At 53.1% G+C, this 19,329-nt stretch overlaps 1 protein-coding gene across 10 annotated transcripts; it reads left to right on the top strand.

Moving 5' to 3' along the window:
• The first annotated feature begins 269 nt into the window (after positions 1-269).
• On the top strand, positions 270-6,716 carry ECM1 (extracellular matrix protein 1). Of its 10 annotated transcripts, none has more exons than XM_089299987.1 (11): positions 270-445; positions 2,661-2,723; positions 2,813-2,902; positions 3,005-3,085; positions 3,176-3,256; positions 3,538-3,591; positions 3,868-4,190; positions 4,471-4,845; positions 5,341-5,561; positions 5,684-5,771; positions 6,146-6,716. In XM_089299987.1, exons 1-11 carry the CDS (start codon positions 376-378, stop codon positions 6,374-6,376), a joined length of 1,677 nt encoding a protein of 558 aa, XP_089156113.1. In that variant the 5' UTR covers positions 270-375; the 3' UTR covers positions 6,377-6,716. The 10 variants fall into 10 exon arrangements, with proteins under 10 accessions (XP_089156113.1, XP_089156112.1, XP_069933849.1 ...); XM_089299986.1 differs by having other exon boundaries at positions 3,535-3,591; XM_070077748.2 differs by having other exon boundaries at positions 2,801-2,902.
• The last annotated feature ends 12,613 nt before the right edge of the window (positions 6,717-19,329 follow it).

Below are 19,329 nucleotides of genomic sequence, written 5' to 3'. Positions count from 1 at the left end.
GCAAAGGCTGTCTGATCCCAGTGTGGGGTGAAGAAACCGAGGCACAGGACGAGGGCTCCCCGGGAGTCTCTCATCAGCTTCTCTTGTGGCCATCACAGTGCTGCCTTCCCCTCAGCCCACTCTCCATCCTCTGAGAAGGCTTCAGGATGAGTTTGGGAGGAGCAGCAGCCAGAGGAGGAGCCACTGGGACTGAGTCATGGCAGGAAGCTGAGGAGGGCGGGAGATAGCAGCCAGCCTATAAAAAGGACCAGGAGACGGCCCTCGAGTTCACAGCAGCAGCCAGAGAAGCAGCTTCCAGCAGCAGCCCTGCACCTCGAATCCAGATCTGCCTGAGAGCACCTTAGTGCTGGCTCAGTGACCAGTCCTTGCCCCAGGATGGGGACCATGTCCAGAGCAGCCTTGGTCTTGGCCTGTTTGGCTGTTGCTTCTGCCACCTCTGAGGGAGGTGAGTGTGGGTGGATCAGCACTTGGGAATTGGTCCAGGCTGGTGTGGGCAGGGGCCTGGGTCCAGACAGCTCATCACAGCGGATTCTCCGTTTGGCCTCTTTTCTGAGCAAGCCTAGAGTGGCCCTGGGGCACTGGAACTTCTTAGCAGGCTGAACAGCTCACAGAGGGAGTGAATTCAGACACTTAGGGAGGCTAAATGTGGGGGACTGTTGGGCACTAAGGCAGGGGAAGGGAGTCCCCAGGCTACTCCAAACCGGTTTGCTGACGAGAAAGCCTTGACTCACTCACTGGTGAGAAGGAGGGGGTGTCTTTCCACAAATCAGCCCAGGTCAGCGTCAGCACAGGGGTGCTCCTTACATGCTTTGAACCCTGACCAAAATTGGGAACTCCTGCTGGAAGCTGTTAGGAGAATGTCAGCAGATCTAATCTGTATCTGTAAAAGCCTAACTCATTGTGCCTCCAGCTCCTAGTCTTTTGTGCCTACAGATCAGCAGCAAGTCATTCCTTTCCCTGCGCTGGTCCCTTCCTGAGGCCCTAAGTTGAACTCTAAACTAAGGAGGGGCTAAACTGGAGACATTTAAAACTTCTGAATGGGCTCCTTAGCAAGGCCATTGTGTTTGTTTGTTTGTTTTAAGTTGACAGAGTTATAGACAGAGAGAAAGGTCTTTCTGTTGGTTCACTCCCCAAATGGCCGCTATGGCCAGCGCTGCGCCGATCTGAAGCCAGGAGCCAGGTGCTTCTTCCTGGTCTCCAATGTGGGTGCAGGGGCCCAAGCACTTGGGCCATCCTCCACTGCCCTCCTGGCCCACAGCCAAGAGCTGGACTGGAAGAGGAGCAACCGGGACTAGAACCTGGCGCCCTTATGGGATGCTGGCGCTGCAGGCAGAGGATTAACCAAATGAGCCACAGCGCTGGCCTCAGGCCATTGTGTTTTGTTTTGAATTTATTTTAAGGATACAGAGAAATCTTCCATCTGCTGGTTCACTCCCCAAATGCCCACAACTGCTAGGGCTAGGCCAGGCCAAAAGCAGGAGCCAGGAACTCAATCTAGGACGGCCACAAGGGTGGCAGAGACTTGATCCGTCACCTACTGCCTGTCAGGGTACATGGTAGCAGAAAGCTGGAATCAGTAATGAGGCTGGGACTCTGACCCAAGCACTCTGGTACAGAATGCAAGTGTCCCATGTGGCATCTTAACCACTGTGCCAAACACCTACCCCACTGTCTAAAGGACTTAGAGTAAGAGGTGGGGTGGAGGAGGGGTGCAGGTGAGCCTCCAGCCAGCTCAGGGTAGCTCTGAAAACTACAGAGGCATGGCACAGGGAGGCTGTGGGTAAGACGCAGGAAATGAGGGCCTCCGGCCCCAGCCCTGATGTCACATTCCCTCTAGGCCAGGTGCAGGTGCAGCTATCAGAATAGCACAGGCTTTCTCAGAACCCAGGCCTTCATGTCTCCGTGTGCAGCAGCAGGGGCAGGGTTAGGTGCACATGGCAGGTGCAATACAGAGGGGGTTTTGTCTTGGTCTTTCTTATACTCCTGACCCCCACTAACTCCCTATCCCTGTTCAGGCCCAAGAAAGGGTCCCTCCAAACTGCCCCTGAGGGGCCAGCGTTGTGTTGCAACATGTTAAGCCACTGCCTTTGACCCCAGCATCTCACACACAAGACCTGGATGGGTTCTGGGCTCTTGTCTTCAGTTTGACCCAGCCTCGGACATGCAGCTATTTGGGGAGTGAACCAGCAGATGGAAGATCTCTGTTTCTCTGTCTCTAAGTCTGCCTTTTGAAGAAATAAGGAAATCTTTTAAAAAAGAAAGAAAAAAAGGAGGGTCAGTTTAAAAAAAAAAAAAAAAAGAGGAAAGAAAGAAAATAAAGTGAAAATCAAGAGTGCCAGTTCGAGTCCTGGCTGCTCCACTTCCAGTCCAGCTCTCTGCTATGGCCTGGGAAAGCAGCAGAGGATGGCCCAAGTGCTTGGGCCTCTGCACCCATGTAGGAGACCAGGATGGAGTTCCTGGCTCCTGACTTTGTCCCAGCCCAGACTTGGCTGTTGTGGTCATTTTGGAAAAACCATCAGATGGAAGACCTCTGTCTGTCTGTCTGTCTCTCTCTCTCTCTGTCTTTCATATAAGCAAGTAAATCTTTAAAAAAAAAAAAAAAAAAAGAGAGAGAGAGAAAAACAGAAACCGCCCCTGATTCTTATCCTTTCTCTGTCCAGGCCCCAGGAACTCAGAGCAGAAGGAGCTCAGGCCAGAGTACCTCATGCAGCACCTTCAAGAGGGTGAGAGTTGGGGGGCCAGCATGGGCTTGGGAGGCTGGGGAGAGCTGTAGGCTCTGACCGCCTCCCTCTTACTCTAGTTGGCTATGCAGCAGCCCCCGCACCGCCCCTGCCTCAAAGCCTCCTCCTGGATCACCCTGATACCTCTCCACACGACCCTCCCTTCGAGGGCCAGAGAGAAGGTAAGGTCACCCCCTACCCCGCCCCACTCTCCAGATCGGGAGGAGGGCGGAAGGCTCGCCCACCCATCGCGCACCAGGACGCTCACACCCGGCCCTCTACAGCGCAGCCCCCTCCCCCGCGGGCAGCCATCCCCGAACAAGAGGAAGTGCTGCCCTCTGCCCAGCTCCCTGCTGAAAAGCAAAGTGAGTGAGTGCCCCCTCCCCCGCGCCGGCCTCCCCCGCGGCTGGCGGACACTGACCCCTGCTCCCTGTGCCCTCACCCGTGTCCGGCAGAGGACCCCCCGCCCCCTCACGAAGCTGTCCCCTTCCAAGAAGAGCGGCCTCCTCCCCAGCCGTTCCTTGAGCAGAAGGAAGGTAAGCAGCGCGCTGTCCTCTCCCACGGGCCGGGCCGGGCCGTGCGGGCTCTGCCGCTGACTCCCTGTGTGACCGCACATGGGTTACTTACCTCGCCAAGCCTTCGCTTCCTCACCTTGTGCAACTCAGGAAACAATACCTGCTCTATAGTCCTCTGATCAAACGGCCTCCAAGTAGCATTTCTTGCCACTCGCTTCTCTGTGGAGTTCCTGCTTGTGAATGGGAGCTAGCAGGGTGCCCATCCCGGCTTGATGCTCACCTGTGTCCCTCTACTCCAGTAGACGCACCTCTCCCCCATCAAGAGCAGAAGCCCTTCCGGTTCCAGCAGACAGAAGGTGAGTGGCAGCCTTGGTCTGCGATCCCTCTGCTTGAGCACTCAGGACTCCGGGGAGAGGAGCAAGGAGCCTGGGACTTGGGAAGCAGTGCAGGGAGCAGTGATGGGGGTTGGGGGTGTGAGGGTGGCACCTGTCAAGCCTGCATTTTCTTTTCCTCTCAATCAGTTATTCCGAAGGTAAGAGCCACAGATCAGGTTCTTCCCATTCCCCCTGGGTCCTCCCAAAGCTTGTTTCCCCACGTTCCTTCAACCCTCCCCACTCTGTCCCTCATTGTAGAAGAGCCAGCTCCCTCCGGGGGCCAGGGCCCTCCTGAGCCTCAATCCTGGAATCCATCCCAGCACTGCCAACCAGGCCGAGCCCGAGGGGGCTGGGGCTTCCGACTGGACGGCTTTCCCCCTGGGCGGCCTTCTCCACACAATCTGAACCAGATCTGCCTTCCTGACCGTCCACACGTGGTGTACGGCCCCTGGAACCTGCCGCAGTCTGGCTTCTCCCACCTTAGCCGCCAGGGCGAGGCCCTCAATTTGCTGGAGACTGGATATTCCCGCTGCTGCCGCTGCCGCAGCCATACACAACGTCTAGACTGTGCACAACTCGTGGTAAGGGTTGGGCTCTTGACGCAGGGGGTGTCCTTTAGCCCCCAGACTGGATGTGTGTGTTCTCAGAGCTAGAGGCCGAGGCCTGGGTATGGAGAAACCTCAGGCCCCCTGCACAGGCCCTGCCTTGGCAGTCACCCCCCCCCCCCCGACCCCTCCCCGTAGCAGGAGAGCAGAGGACACCACTGCTTTCTTACCTGCCCAGGGTCCCTTCCTGGAGCCTGGCAGAAAGGCCGGAATGTGGACCATGGGCGGCTGGGTTAACCCCTCCTTCTCACTCTAGTGGGAGGACGCAATGACCCGGTTCTGTGAGACCGAGTTCTCGGTCAAGACCCGACCCCACTGGTGCTGCAGACTACAGGGGGAGGCTCGATTCTCCTGCTTCCAGGAGGCCGCTCCCCGGCCGCACTACCAACTCTGGGCCTGCCCAAGGCACCAGCCTGGCATCTCGTTGGGCCCCGAGCTTCCTTTCCCCCCCGGGGCACCCACACTGGACAATGTTAAGAACATCTGCCGCCTGAAACGCTTCCGCTCTGTGCCACGCAACCTCCTGCCTACCGACCCCATCCAAAGGCAGCTGCGCGCTCTGACCCGGCTGGAAGTGGAGTTCCAGCACTGCTGCCGCCAGGGGAACAACCACACCTGTACATGGAAGGCCGTAAGTGGGCGTCCCAGCCCCTCCGAGAGCCTGCCTGCCTGCCTGCCCGCCCGCCCGCCCGCCTCCAAGCTCTGATTCCGCCAGCCCGTCCATCCGTGCTCCCTGCTGTGAGCACGTCCACCCACTGGCCTGCTTGTGACTCTCCATCCATCCATGTGTCCGTCATCTGAGTCTGTTCGTCTTGAGCCTTCACCCCGCAGTCCCGGCCTCGTCTGCACATGACCCCACGCACGCACCCCGTTCACCATCCATCCATCACCTGACCCTCTCCGCCTGCTGTTCCAGTTCATCTCCCACGGCCGGCTCGGAACCTCACCTGTGTCCTTGCCCTTCCATCTTCCCCTCCCCCACACCGCAGCTGCCTCCCTGGCCCACTGGTCCTTTGCCCTCCCTCCTTGGCTCCTCCCCTCACAGCCAGGGTGATAAGGGAAGCAGATTTTGGTAGAGAAGGTGCCAGGTGTCCAGGCTTCTGACTTTCCTCTCCCCGGCCCACAGTGGGAGGACACCCTTGATGGATACTGCGACCAGGAACAGGCGATAAAGACCCACCATCACGCCTGTTGCAAATACCCTCCCAGCCCCGCTCGGGACGAGTGCTTTGCGCGTCGGGCTCCCTACCCCAACTATGACCGTGACATCTTGACAATAGACCTCAGCCGGGTCACCCCCAACCTGATGGGCCACCTCTGTGGAAACCAAAGAGTCCTCACCAAGCAGTGAGTCTTGCCTAGTTCTTCCCCAATTCTCTTCCCTTCCCCAAAACCTCCCTTCCCTGGGCAGAGTGACTCTTTGGATGCCCCTGGGTGGTCCTGACTCTGCCCCTTTCGCACCAACACAGTAAGCAGATTCCTGGGCTGATCCGGAACATGACCGCCCGCTGCTGTAAGCTGCCCTTTCCCGAACAGGCCTGCTGCGCTGAGGAGGAGGTGCGTGCGCCGGGAGGGTGGGGGCCAGAGCCACAGGCTACCACTTCTCTTTAGCACCTTGAGCCAGCCCACAGAAGTGACTGGCCGGGGAGGTCTCTCTCCTTGGTTCAGAAGTCTTCGTTCCTGACCTGGCCTGCTCCCAAACCCAAGTCCCTTTTCTGCTTTCTCTGGGCCTCCAGCTCTGGCAGTTCCAGATGTGCACATCTGTCACAAGGAATCCAGCTGCACAAGGCAGCAGTCTTGCACTCTCTTGGCCCAGGAAGGGGACCGGGAGGAAAGCAGATGCCGACAGGAGGGGTCTTGGGCACCCAAGTGTCTACACCTAACCTCTGACCCCGCCTCACCCCCACGGTCTCCGCTTTACTCTTCCTCAGAAATCAGCCTTTGTCGATGAGCTGTGTGGCACCCGACCAAGCTTCTGGAGAGACCCTGCCCTCTGCTGTGACCGGAGGCCTGGGGACGAGCAGACCAACTGCTTCAACATCAATTATCTGAGGAACGTGGCTCTGGTGGCTGGAGACACTGAGGACACCAAGGGCCAGGAGGAGCAGGGCCCGACTCGGGGTGCACATGCCAGCACCACCCCTCAGCCCAAGGAAGAGTGAGTCACCCCAGAGCCGCGGAGGATCAGCTGGAGGGAACCCCGCCCGCCCCACCCCCTCGAAGGCTCATCACAGTAAACACCTCTCGGACTTGGCGTCTGTGACACCACCCGCACCCTCACACCCTCCTAAGCCTCCCGATTCCTTCAGTGACTGCCCCTGGCCCACTGCCCTGCCCGCGCTGGCTGGGCAGATGTTCCACGGGCTGTGATGGGACCGCAGCTGAACGGCTTGACTTCATTATTCGTCATCTTGAATTGATTCATGCATTTCCAAAGGGGCACCACCTTGAGAGTTTCACGGTAAAAAAAAAAATTAAAATAAAATAAAAAATTAAAAAAGATGGTTCGTGTCCTTGAATCCAAAAATGCCGTAGCTCACTCTGAAATCTGTAGGTCTTCCTTCTTGATCCCTGGCATTCGTGCATTGATTCAATCGATATTCACGTACTGAGACCCTCTCTGTGGGTGCTGTCCAAGGCTCTGGGGGATACACACTCCAGAAACAGCCGTGTCCGGAGGTGGCGCACAGCCTCTGAGCCTGGCAGGTGTGTAGTGTTTCGATACAGGGGCCAGCGTGCCAGCGGGAACGCAGTCCGGGTGAAGCAGGGCTGCGGCAGCACAGGCGCGCCGGCGGAGTCTCTGGGCGGCGAGGTCCGATGTTCTTCGGGTGAAGGGGCAGGGGCCGGCCTGGCACAAGGGACACCTCACTGCACAAGCATCGAGTGTGGGCGGGCCCCGCTCTCGGGCAGCACGAGTGCCCGTCCGCTGGGTCTGAAGTGGCAGTTTCCAGCAGAGGACGTGGGCAGCTTTGTCTTTTACGATACTCAGTGCACAGCTTGGCAGGAGCTTGGGGCCAGTGCCGGAGAGAGGGAAGCGCCCTGTGTTCCTCGCTCTAATGGGGACTCTCAAACCCTGGGAAACTGCCCTCAGGAACTCGGAGCCCTCAGGCTGGGGCTGGAAGAAGCAGGAGGGGCACTCTGGTCTCACGCCTGAAAGCGGGACTTGCCCGGCCCCGTTCTGGCGCAGAGGGTGAGCCCGAGACAAGCTGAGCCTCAGCTGTCAGCCCGAAACGCGCCGCCCCCTCCTCTCCTTCACAACCTTTTGTTTATTTTTTGACCGGATGGCTGTTTCTAAGCTGCATCGTTAAGGGCCCGCCCCATCGGTCCGTCAGCCAGGAGGCCAATGAGCGGGAGAGACGGACGCTTTGCCCCGCCCCTGCGCTGGCGGCGGCGGCTTTGGTGTTACGGGGGCGGGAGCGACACTGCGCCTGCGCGGGCGTCAGCGTTCCTTGGAGGTTCCTCTGGAGCTGCTTGGGCTGGGGTCTTGAGGCCGGGAGGTGGGGCCAGCTCCTCCGCCGCTCGACCCTACCTGCTCATCCTGGCCGGGGCGGGCAGAGACCTGGGCGTGAAAGCCTCTTCTGCAAGCGGAAGGATCCGCCGGCAGAGACTCCTGTTTTCAGAGGGTCCTGTCTGCAGAAACTCCGGGGTGATGCTTCAAGGCTGCGTTTGCAAAGCGCAGTGCCCAGAGCTGGAGGGAGGGACACAGGACAGGAAGGGAACAGTAGGACAGAGCAGTGGGAAGGCAACTATAAAGAATGCAGGGCAAGTGTTCAACAGATAAAAGCATCCGGTGCTGAAAGAGCACTCTGGCTCGCACGCAGTGAACTATTAGATGGAGGAGGTTAGTTTAGACAAGGCCAGGGAGCGTGGATAGGATTGCTGTTAGCAAGAAAGTGGAGGGGCCGGCACTGTGGCTTAGAGGGTAAAGCCACCGACCGCGACACTGGAGTCCCATGTGGGCCCTGGTTGGAGTCCTGCTTGCTCTTCCAATCCAGCTCCCTGTTAATGCGCCTGGGAGGGCAGCGGAGGATGGCCCAGGCCCTTGGGCCCCTGCACCTACATGAGAAACCTGGAAGAAGCTCCTGGCTCCTGGCTTCAGACCAACCCATCCCTGGACGTGGGGGCCATTTGGGGAGTGAACCAGCGGATGGAAGATCCATCCATCTTTCTCTGTCTCTCCCTCTCTCTCTGTAACTCTTTCAAATAAATAAAAATTAAAAAGAAAATGTGAACTGGTTAACATTTACAAAATCAGTAAGAAAACTATTAAAATATAATTGAAGTCCTGGGATGGCAGATAAAGGAGTAAGGGATGGAGGGGTTTGTGGGACAGGGAGGGGAGGATGTACAAAGCACTGGCTGTGTGCAGGGCTCAGGGGAAGTAAACAGAGTCTTAGGTGTTAGGCAAGGTGCTGAGTATTCTGGCGATAAAAGGGACCAGAACTCCTCCCTCCAGGACTTCAGCATCCGTGGAGCCTTGAATAGCTAATGGTAGGAGGATCTGAGAAGCCGAGAGCCACCCCTCCCCACCCACCCCGGCCTGGCCTTCTGGGAGACGCACCTGAAGACTACACCAGAGTAGCAGAAAGTGTGCAGGGAGGGAATTGGACTTAATCCTGCTTTCTGGAAAAAAAAATTTTTAAGATTTCATATATTTATTTGCGAGGTAGAGACAGAGAGAGAAGTCTATCTGCTGGTTCACACCCCAAATGGCTGCAACAGCCAGAGCTGCGCTGATCTGAAGCCAGGAGCTTCATCCAGGTTCCCCACGCGGATGCAGGCCATCCTCCACTGCTGGAAAGCAGGCTGGAACGGAAGTGGAGCAGCCGAGACTTGAACTGGCACCCATATGGGATGCCGGCGCTGCAGATCAGGGCTTTAACCCACTGCACCACAGTGGCTGGCCCCATTCTGGGAAATCTTGAAGGACAGGTAAAGTCATGCCAATCTCAATATGTGTGCCTGTAGAAGGTATTGTAAAAGAAAAGTGACGGGGACTGATTTTTTAGAAAAATACTGCATGGACAGGTGGATAGAAATAGATATGTTGAAAGGCCAGCGCCGCGGCTCTCTAGGCTGATCCTCCGCCTTGCGGTGCTGGCACACCAGGTTCTAGTCCCGGTCAGGGTGCCGGATTCTGTCCCGGTTGCCCCTCTTCCAGGCTAGCTCTCTGCTGTGTCCCGGGAAGGCAGTGGAGGATGGCCCAAGTGCTTGGGCCCTGCACCCGCATGGGAGACCAGGATAAGTACCTGGCTCCTGGCTTCGGATCAGCGCAGTGCCGCGGCGCCGGCCGCGGCGGCCATTGGAGGATGAACCAACGGCAAAGGAAGACTTTTCTCTCTGTCTCTCTCTCTCACTGTCCACTCTGCCTGTCAAAAAGAAAGAAAGAAAGAAAGAGAGAGAGAGAGAGAGAGAAAGAAAGAAAGAAAGAAAGAAAGGAGGGAGGGAGGGAGGGAGGGAGGGAGGGAGGGAGGGAAGGAAGGAAGGAAGGAAGGAAGGAAGGAAGGAAGGAAGGAAGGAAGGAAGGAAGGAAGGAAGAAATAGATATGTTGAGACAGGCAGACCAGTTCCCGGCTTGGAACTGGGATTACTGAGAAGTTTTTTTGATTCTTCATTGAAGAGGGTGCATTTTGAAAAGATGTTTGGGAGATTGAATCACAGAACCTGGTTGCTAGGGGACATGTCTCGGTTGACTTCCAGATTTGAGGCTTGGTTACTAAGTGTTATGGATGGAATGTGTCTTCCCACAATCTTCCAATGCGGTCAGTCTTTCAGCGTGATGGCTTTAGGAGGTAATTAGGTCATGAGGGTGGAGTCCTCAGAAATGGGATTAGTGTGCTTTTAAAAGAGACCCCAGGGGCCGGCACCGTGGCTCACTTGGCTAATCCTCCATCTGCACCGGAATCCCATATGGGCCCTGGGTTCTAGTCCTGGTTGCCCCTCTTCCAGTCCAGCTCTCTGCTGTGGCCTGAGAAGGCAGTGGAGGATGGCCCAAGTGCTTGGGCCCTGCACCTGCGTGGGAGACCAGGAAGAAGCACCTGGCTCCTGGCTTCAGATCGGCATAGCTCTGGCTGTAGCAGCCATTTGGGGGTGAACCAACGGAAGGAAGACCTTTCTCTCCGTCTCTCCCTCTCACTGTCTGTAACTCTACCTGTCAAATAAATAAAATAAAAAATCTAAAAAAAAAAAAGAGAGACTCCAGAGAGCCGTCTGACTCCCTTCCTGTCACACGCAGACACCAGAAGTCAGCCGTCCCTCACCTGAGCCACCTTGCTGGCACTCGCTCGGCTGTCCACTTCCAGCCTCAGAGCTCGGCTACTTTGTTGAAGTACCGCTGAATGGTACTCTGTTGAAGGAGGGAGAGTGGTGGGCTATGTGCTAGGGTAATGCATTCGTTTTTGGAGTTCTGAGTAGTTGGTCTCCTCGGTGACAGCACCTTCAAAGGAAGCTGTCAAAAGCCACATTGTAGGGAACCGAGCAGTAAGAGAATCAGCATTGCAGCCTCCTGGTAAGGGAAGCTCTGCGTTCTAGGCCAGTGTCGATGGGACAGAACACTACAAACTCAGCTTATTGAAACATGAACACATTTGGGGCAGCAATTAAAGTGCCACCTGAGAAGGCAGTGGAAGATGATCCAAGTACATGGGCCACTGCCACCCATGTGGCAGAACTGGATGGAGGTCCAGGCTCCTGGGTTCAGCCTGGCCCAGCCCCAGCTGTTCTGCCCATTTGGGGAGTGAACCAGCAGGAGGAAAATTTGTGTATGTCTCTCTTTGTCACTACCATTCAGATAAATAAATATTTAATATGCCATCTGAGATCCCCGCATCCTGTATCACAGTGCCTGGGTTCAAGTCCCGGCTCCACTCTCAGTTCCAGCTTCCTGTTAAAGAGCTGGGAGTACTTGGATCCCTGCCACCCACTCGGAGACCCTGATGGAGTTCCCAGCTCCTGGCTTCGTTAGGCCTGGCCCAGCGTGCGTGACTGGCAGGCATCTGGGGAGTGAGGCAGCAGACGGGAAATCTCTGTGTGCTGTCTCTGCCTTTGGAATAAATAAAATTAGTTATTTTTTAAAAAATTAAAAATGAACACATCTGAATGGGAAGCTGTGAAGAAAATACAGCAATACATTAATTATAGAATGCAAGTGTTGGGTATGTGAGTGTATATGAGTGATCATTGCATCTCTTTAAGTTTTTTTTCTTTAAGATTTATTTATTTATTTGAAAGGCAGAGTTACAGAGAGGTAGAGAGAGAGTTTTCCATCCACTGGTTCACTCCCCAGATGGCTGCCACTGCTGGAGCTGCACCAATCCGAAGCTGGGAGCCAGAGGCTTCTTTTGGCTCTCCCACGTGGGTGCAGGGGCCCAAGGACTTGGGCCATCTTCCACTGCTTTCCCAGGCCATAGCAGAGAGCTGGGTTGGAAGTGGAGCAGTTGAGATTCAAACCAGTGCCCATATGGGATGCCGGCACTGCAGGCAGCAGCTTTACCCAGGATGCCACAGTGCCCGTCCCCTAAGTGTTTCTTAAACCCATTGGCAGTGGAACTGCACTTTATACCAAGGTTAGGTTCCAAAGTCAGTACAGGGTGGGCATCTAGCAGTAAAAGCACCCACATCCGAGTACCTGGATTTGATTTCCAGATCTGGCTCCTGACTTCAGCTTCCTGAGAATGTAGATCCTGGAAGACAGCATTGATGGCTCAAGAAATTGGGTTCCTGCCACTCCTGTGGGAGATCTGGCTTCAGTCCCTGTTCCTGGATCTGCCCCACCCCACTTTAGGCATCTGGGGAGTGAACCAGTGGATGGGAATGCTTGCTGGCTCTCTGCCTCTCAAATAAAAACAATTACCTGAGTTTTTTAAAGAGTTTTATTAAAATATAGTTCACATGCCATACAAGGCACCAGTGGAGGTATACAGTTCAGTGGGTTTTGTTCTATTACATTATGAATTTTAAATGTAGTAAAATATAGATAGTATAAAATCTGCCATTTTAGCCATCTCATAGGAAGATATAGTTTTGTATAAGAGACAACACCACGAATGTATATGCAGAATATCCAAAACTCTCGCACCTCAATCAAAAATGGGCTAAAGGGGCAGCGCTGTGGCACAGTGGGTTAAAGCCCTGGCCTGAAGCGCCTGCATCCTATATGGTCATCGGTTCTAGTCCTGGCTGCTCCTCTCCTGATCCAGCTCTCTGCTATGGCCTGGGGTGGCAGCAGAAGATGGCCCAAGTCCTTGGGCCCCTGCACCCATGTGGGAGACCTGGAAGAAGCACCTGGCTCCTGGCTTCGGATCGGTGCAGCTCTGGCCGTTGTGGCCAATTGTGGAGTGAACCATCGGATAGAAGCCCTCTCTCTCTGCCTCTCCTCTCTCTGTGTAACTCTGACTTTCAAAGAAATAATCTTTTTTAAAAAGATTCATTTATTTATTCAAGAGGCAGATTTACAGATGGAGAGAGGGAGAAGTCTTCAATTTGCTGATTCACTTCCCACGTGGCTGCAATGGCCAGAGTTGGGCCAATTGGAAGCCAGGAGCCAGGAGCTTCTCCTGGGCCTCCCACATGGGTATGGGGTTCCAAGTACTTGGGCCATCTTCCACTGTTTTCCCAGGCCATGGCAGGGAGCTAGATGGGAAGTGGAGCAGTGGGGACTCGAGCCGGTGCCCATATGGGATGCTGGCATCACAGACAGAGGCTTAGCCCGCTGCGCCACCCTGCTGGCCCCTCTTCTTTCTTGTCGGGTGTGCTTTGCCTCCTTTCACTTTTCTTAATCTGCAGGTCTGTCCTCTCCCCTTGGTGTCCCACCATTTCCCCAGTCTCCTGAGACTTCCCACTTGCTGTGCCTGGATTGTTGTTGAGGGGCTTTGCCTCAGGAGTGGGGGGAGGTGTCGCAGGGGAAAATGCCTCCTAACCATATTGGCTATGGGATTTTATTTTCAACCGCAGTGTGACTTATTTTTCTTCTTTTTACATTTATTCATTTGACTGCAAGGGAGAGGAACACACAGACACCGACAGAAGTCGCCCACCCATCCATTCACTCCCCAGACGCCGGCAAATGCCAAGGATGGACCAGGCTGAAGCCAGAAGCCCCCACGTGGGGGTTAGGAACCCAAGAACTTGAACCATCACCTAGTGCTTCTCACGGTGCACATTAGCAAGAAGCAGGAAATATGCCAGAGCCAGGACTTAAACCCCGGCGCTCTGATACAGAACACAGGCGTCATAACTACTCGGACGCCTACCCTACTCCATGAGATTTTCCATGCACACAGTCACATCCCACGCAAATAACAATAGTTTGCTTCTTCATTTAATTCTTTTGCCTTTTCTTGTTTTCTACCTTGTAAAGACTTCTGAGAAATACGGACAGGAAGTGGGCACAGATGTGTCCTGACACTCCCTCCCTCCCGATGGAGGAAGCTGGCCTCCACCATGGCCCCGTCCAGCCACACCCCTGCTGTTCACACCCTGTGTTGTGTGACTGACAGCACAGCGTCTCTGAGGCCAGCAGCAAGGGGGCGGAGGGGCCCAGGCTCTGATTCCAGTGCATGAAGGAGTCTGAGGAGGAGATACAGATAATGATTGCAGAGGAATAAGATTTATTAGCAGAGATTTATGATTAGCATTATAATATTTATTAGCAACATCCTCTGCTGTTTCCCAGGGGGATTAGCAGAGAGCAGGACCAGAAGCAGAGCAGCCAGGACTTAAACTGGTGCTCTAGAGTGGGATGTAGGCAGCTTAACCCACTGAGCCACAATGTCGGTTCCTATGAGTGACTTTAGGGGGGTCCTCCAGCCCCAAGTAAGCCCCCACTGCAGCCCCAGCTGACATCTGAACTATGACCTCCTGGGAGACCCTAAGTGAGAGCCACCCTGTTGAGCCACACTCAGATTCCCAATGCACAGAATCTGTGGGGTAACAGGCCCCTCTGGGTAATTTGTCATATGGACTGAACTGCTGATCTGGCAGCTTCCGGTGTTCTGTCGTCACAGCCCTCTTCCTGCTTGCCATCAAGAGCCAGGAGGCAATGCTACAGACTCCCTGCTTGTTATCGAGGGTCAGCTGGGTCTAAGCAAACCGGGACTGACTTAGAAACGTGTTCCCACCTGCCATAAAGGCCATGTCACATGCTTAAGATAAGATAGTTGTGTGCCTCCTGGTTCCTGTATCCTAAAATATCTTCCCTTGAAGTTGTGGTGTGTTAGTCCCTGAGGGCCTAAGATAACAGTGTGCTTTCCCCAAACTGCCTCAGTCCTGCCTCCCTACATTTAGGGAAAGACTGAGGATCGGGCTTGACTTTTTTTTTTTTTTTTTTCCAGAAAGGTCTTCTGTCCACTGTTTCACTCCCCAACTGGCAGCAGTGGCTGGAGTAGCAGGGACGTGAACCTGGTGCCCATATGAGATGCCAGCGCCGCAGGCAGAGGCTTAGCCCACTGCGCCACAGTCCCGGCCCCTGAGGCTTCACTCCTGAGACAGGAGTCTAGTCCGTGCGTAAATAAACTCTGTGCATTGTGTGCCTGTCCTCCGGAATGAGAGTGCAATTTGGTCATCATTAACCTGTAACACTATCATTAACCTGATGTTTGTCATCTTATTAAGAAAACTGCTTTTGTGGCCTGTGACAGCGGCATCCCATTTGGAGTAGTGTCCCCTGATGCTCCACTTCTGACCCAGCCAATGTGCTTAGGAAAGCAGCGGAAGAGGGCCCAAGTGCTTGGACCTCTGCACCCAGGTGGAGGACTGGGAAGAAGCTCCTGGCTTGGGCCTGGCCCAGCCTCAGTTGTTACAGCCATTTGGGGAGTGAATCAGCAGATGGAAGACCCCACCACCACTCTGCCTTTCAAATAAATAAATAATTTTTTATTTAAAGATTTGTTTTTATTTATTTGAAAGATAGAGTTACAGAGAGGTAGAGACAGAGAGAGAGGTCTTCCATCCGCTGGTTCACTCCCCAGATGGACGCAACATCTGGAGTTGCACCAATCCAAAGACAGGATCCAGGAACTTCCCCCTAGTCTCCCACAGGGACAGGGACAGGGGCCAAGCATTTGGGCCATCCTCTACTGCTTTCCCAGGCCATAGCAGAGAGCTGGATTGGAAGAGGAACAGCCGGGACTAGAACCGGTGCCCATATGGTATGCCAGCACTTCAAGCCAGGGCTTTAACCTGTTGGGCCACATAAATATTTTTTAAAATTGCTTTTATTCTGTTAAATAAAGGTTACAGGAGAACATTGTTCCGAATTGAGCTCCTGAACTAGCACTTGGGCCACCTTCTACTGCTTTCCCAGTCTGTAGCAGAGAGCTTGATGGGAAGAGGAACAGCAGGGACTTGAACCAGCACCCCTATGGGATGCTGGCACTGCAGGTGAAGGATTAACCCGCTGAGCCACAGCGCTGGCCAAGGGACATGGGCATTTATTTTTATTTTTATTTTATTTTAACAGGCAGAGTGGACAGTGAGAGAGAGAGACAGAGAGAAAGGTCTTCCTTTGCCGTTGGTTCACCCTCCAATGGCCGCCACGGCCGGCGCGCTGCGGCTGGCGCACTGCACTGATCCGATGGCAGGAGCCAGGTACTTCTCCTGGTCTCCCATGGGGTGCAGGGCCCAAGCACTTGGGCCATCCTCCACTGCACTCCCGGGCCACAGCAGAGAGCTGGCCTGGAAGAGGGGCAACCGGGACAGAATCTGGCGCCCCGACGGGGACTAGAACCCGGTGTGCCAGCGCCGCAAGGAGGAGGATTAGCCTGTTGAGCCGCGGCGCTGGCCTGGCATCTTAACTGACCTAATCCCAATCACCAGGCCCACGGGCCACTCTCACTCCAGATTTTGTTCTTTATTCTGCTCACTTTGTTACTGGTCTTCGCGCAAAAAAGAATTCAGGTGTGAGACAGAAAGCAGTGGAAAGCAACATAGCAAGTTTATTAGGGTAGGGACATCTGTAAGAACGGACGGACACCTCTCCAGACAGGACCCGAGAGAGAGTGTGTAGTGCACGTTTAGGCTGGGGTTTTTAAGGGGATGGGTCTTGCCTTCCCGCCTTTTCTCTCCCCCTCTCCTTCTTCTCCAGAACGAAGGACTTGTTGGGTGTAAGTACGGAGCATTCCTTTCTGAGTTTCCCCCTGAAGTTGTCAGACAGGGGAAGCCTGGCTGGCAGGGCCCCACCTTAGAGGAAGGATGTTTATCAGGTAGAAGGGGCAGGACTCCCTGGAAGGTCATCAGGATCGGGCGGGACTTTGCAGTGCAAATACTGGGCTGCCCCTGGAAGGTTATGGGGTGATTTTATATGTGGATGCTGGACCACTGTAGATGTCAACTCCTTAGGCCCTTGTCACACACACATAAGCTCATTTCTGACTTCCTACCTAACAACTTCAGCTCTTCTCTGGCAATAAAACCCAGCTCTTCTGCTCAGACTGTACTTGACAAGGCCCCATTGCCAGATTCAACTTCCCAAGAATTGCCTTAGGGTTTCTGTGTCATTGTTCCTGAATGAAATTCCCCTGTAGCTTTTCTTCCTTGCATTGTCTGTTATCAGGTTTTGATATCGAGATTCTTCTAACCTCAAAATGAGGTGGCAGTATAGTTTGCTTCTATTCTCGGAAAGAGTTTGCATAAGGTTGATTTTATTTCTTCCTTAGATGTTTGATAGAAGTCGCTGATAAAACCAAATGGCTGGAGCCAACGCTGTGGCATAGCGAGTAAGGCCGCTGCCTTAGGTGCCAGCATCCCATATGGGTGCCGGTTTGAGTCCCGGCTGCTCCACTTCCCATCCAGCTCTCTGCTTTGGCCTGGGAAAGCAGCAGAAGATGGACCAAGTCCTTGTGCCTCTGCACCTGCATGGGAGACCCGGAAGAAGCTCCTGGCTTCAGATGGACCCAGATCCGGCCATTGCAGCCATTTGAGGAGTAAACCAGTGGATGGGAGACTTTCTCTCTCTGCCTCTGCCTCTCTGTAACTCCCTGCCTTTCAAATAAATAAATAAATCTTAAAAATAAATTTTAAAAATGGCCCTGAAACAAGCTTTGTGGGAAAACATTTGAAAATTATTGGTCTATTCAATGTTCCTATCCTAGGGAAATTTGTGTAAACTTTTTCCCCTCCCTAGGAATGTATCCACTTCATTAAAGTTTCCAAATGCTTTGCATTGAGTTCACAGCGTGCCCTTGGTGTCTTTGCTGAGCTACCGGGGTTATAGTGACGTCCTCTGTGTCCATTCCCATTAGGGTCCCTTTGTGCCTTTTCTCTTCTGTCTCAGCCAAGGTTTATCAGTTCCATTAATCTTCTCACAGTACCAACCTTTGTTTTAGTTTTATTTTATCGTATATTTTCAATTTTCTTTATTATTTTTAATTTGATTAAGTTTAACTTGTTATTTTTCTACTTTTTGAGGGGCATGTTCAGTTCGTTAATTTAGTCTTTCTTCTTTTCTACATAAAACTATAAGTTTCAGAGACTAGTCTGTGTCCCACAACTGTTGATATATAGTATTTTTAAGTTACTTAGCTCAAACTATATTTTAGAATTTATTTGATTCATGGATTATTTAAAAGCATATTGTTTAATTTCTAAACATATGAGGTTTTCTAGCTAGTCTTTTTTTTTTTTTTTTTTTTTGACAGGCAGACTTAGACAGAGAGAGAGACAGGACTTACTTTTTTTTTTTCCCGTTGGTTCACACCAGATGGCCGCTACAGCCAGTGCGATACACTGATCTGAAGCCAGAAGCCAGGTGCTTCCTCCTGGTCTCCCATGGGGTGCAGGGCCCAAGGTCCTGGGCCATCCTCCACTGCACTCCCGGGCCACAGCAGAGAGCTGGCCTGGAAGAGGGGCAACCGGAACAGAATCCAGCACCCCAACCGGGACTAGAACCTGGTGTGCCGGACCCGCAAGGTGGAGGATTAGCCTAGTGAGCCATGGCGCCGGCCTTGTTTTTTATTTCTAATGTAATTGTACTGTGGCCAAAGAATATAAATTCTGAATTAATTCAATCATTTGATTTGTGGTACTGTTAGGTAGGAAGTCAGTTATGAGCTTATGTGTGTGTGACATAAAGGCCTAAAGAGAAGACATCTATGTCCAGCATATGCATCTGCATCTCAGAGTCATCCTGACAGTGTTTCAGGGGCAGCCTGGCCTTCGCATCCTGCCCTGCCCTCTTCTACCCGATAACCTGCCAGGTGGAGGTCCCCGCCCCTTCTGCCTGACAATCTTCCACAATCTCCCAGATGCAGCCCAGTATCTGCATTTCAAACACCCTGTTCCAGATCCCCATTCTCCAGGGGGTCCTGCTCACCCTTCCTCTGAACCCAGGATGGCACCAGCTGGGCTTCCTGCTGTCTGACACCTTCAGAGGAAAACTCAGATAGAAGTTTTTCTATTTACATCCAAACAGCCCTTTGTTCCAAGAGGAGCAGAGGTGGGGAAACAAGACCAATCTCCTTAAACCCCCCCCATCCCCCACCTCAACCGGACTGTGCGCTTAGCCCTCTGCCTCTCTGCTGAGCCACCCACCTGCCTGGCCAGGTGTACTCTTTCCACTCAACCATGTAACCTCGCTCCTTCCCCCCCCCACCCCCAGTCTGAGCGACTGGGCACTCTCTCCCAGGTTCTGTCTGGAGAGGTGCCCATCCATCCTTACAGATGTCCCTTCCCTAATAAACCTTGCTATTTTTCCTCCCACTACGCTCTGTCTCATGCCTGAATTCTTTCTTGCGCGAAGACAAGAACCTTGCAATTTTTCCGGTAACAGTATGGTCATTTATTATAAATATATATGTTTGAAGGAAATCTTAATTTTCTAGTTTTTCAAGTATAATAGTCTATTTATCTATGGTAAAATTAGTTAATGTTGTTATTCAAATCTAAATTTTTATTGATTTTTTTGTTTACTAAAAGTACAAAAAAATGTGATTGGATATTTGTTCATTTAAATTTTGTTTTAAATAAATTAAGATCATGTCACAAAGTTGAACAAATTTAAAATAGTTATGTTTCCAATGTACGTTGAGCTTTTTTGTAATTATGGGGTATTCCCATTTATCTTAGTAAACAGCATAAGTTGCATTTTTTCCAAAAACTTCAGTCTGACAACCATGTCATT

The sequence above is a fragment of the Oryctolagus cuniculus genome, chromosome 7, assembly GCF_051225735.1.
Source record: "Oryctolagus cuniculus isolate XC-2025 breed Fujian yellow rabbit chromosome 7, ASM5122573v1, whole genome shotgun sequence".
NCBI lineage: Eukaryota > Metazoa > Chordata > Mammalia > Lagomorpha > Leporidae > Oryctolagus > Oryctolagus cuniculus.
Note: the sequence above shows the minus strand (reverse complement) of the source record. Positions and strands in the feature narration are given on the sequence as shown.

Bases quoted from the DNA above. Each gene is read 5' to 3' on its own strand.
- ECM1 (XM_008264481.5), top strand. From the start codon at position 376: ATGGGGACCATGTCCAGAGCAGCCTTGGTCTTGGCCTGTTTGGCTGTT. The intron at 446-2,660 runs GTGAGTGTGGGT...TTCTCTGTCCAG, and splicing joins TTCTGCCACCTCTGAGGGAG to GCCCCAGGAACTCAGAGCAG. The intron at 4,846-5,340 runs GTAAGTGGGCGT...CCCGGCCCACAG, and splicing joins ACACCTGTACATGGAAGGCC to TGGGAGGACACCCTTGATGG.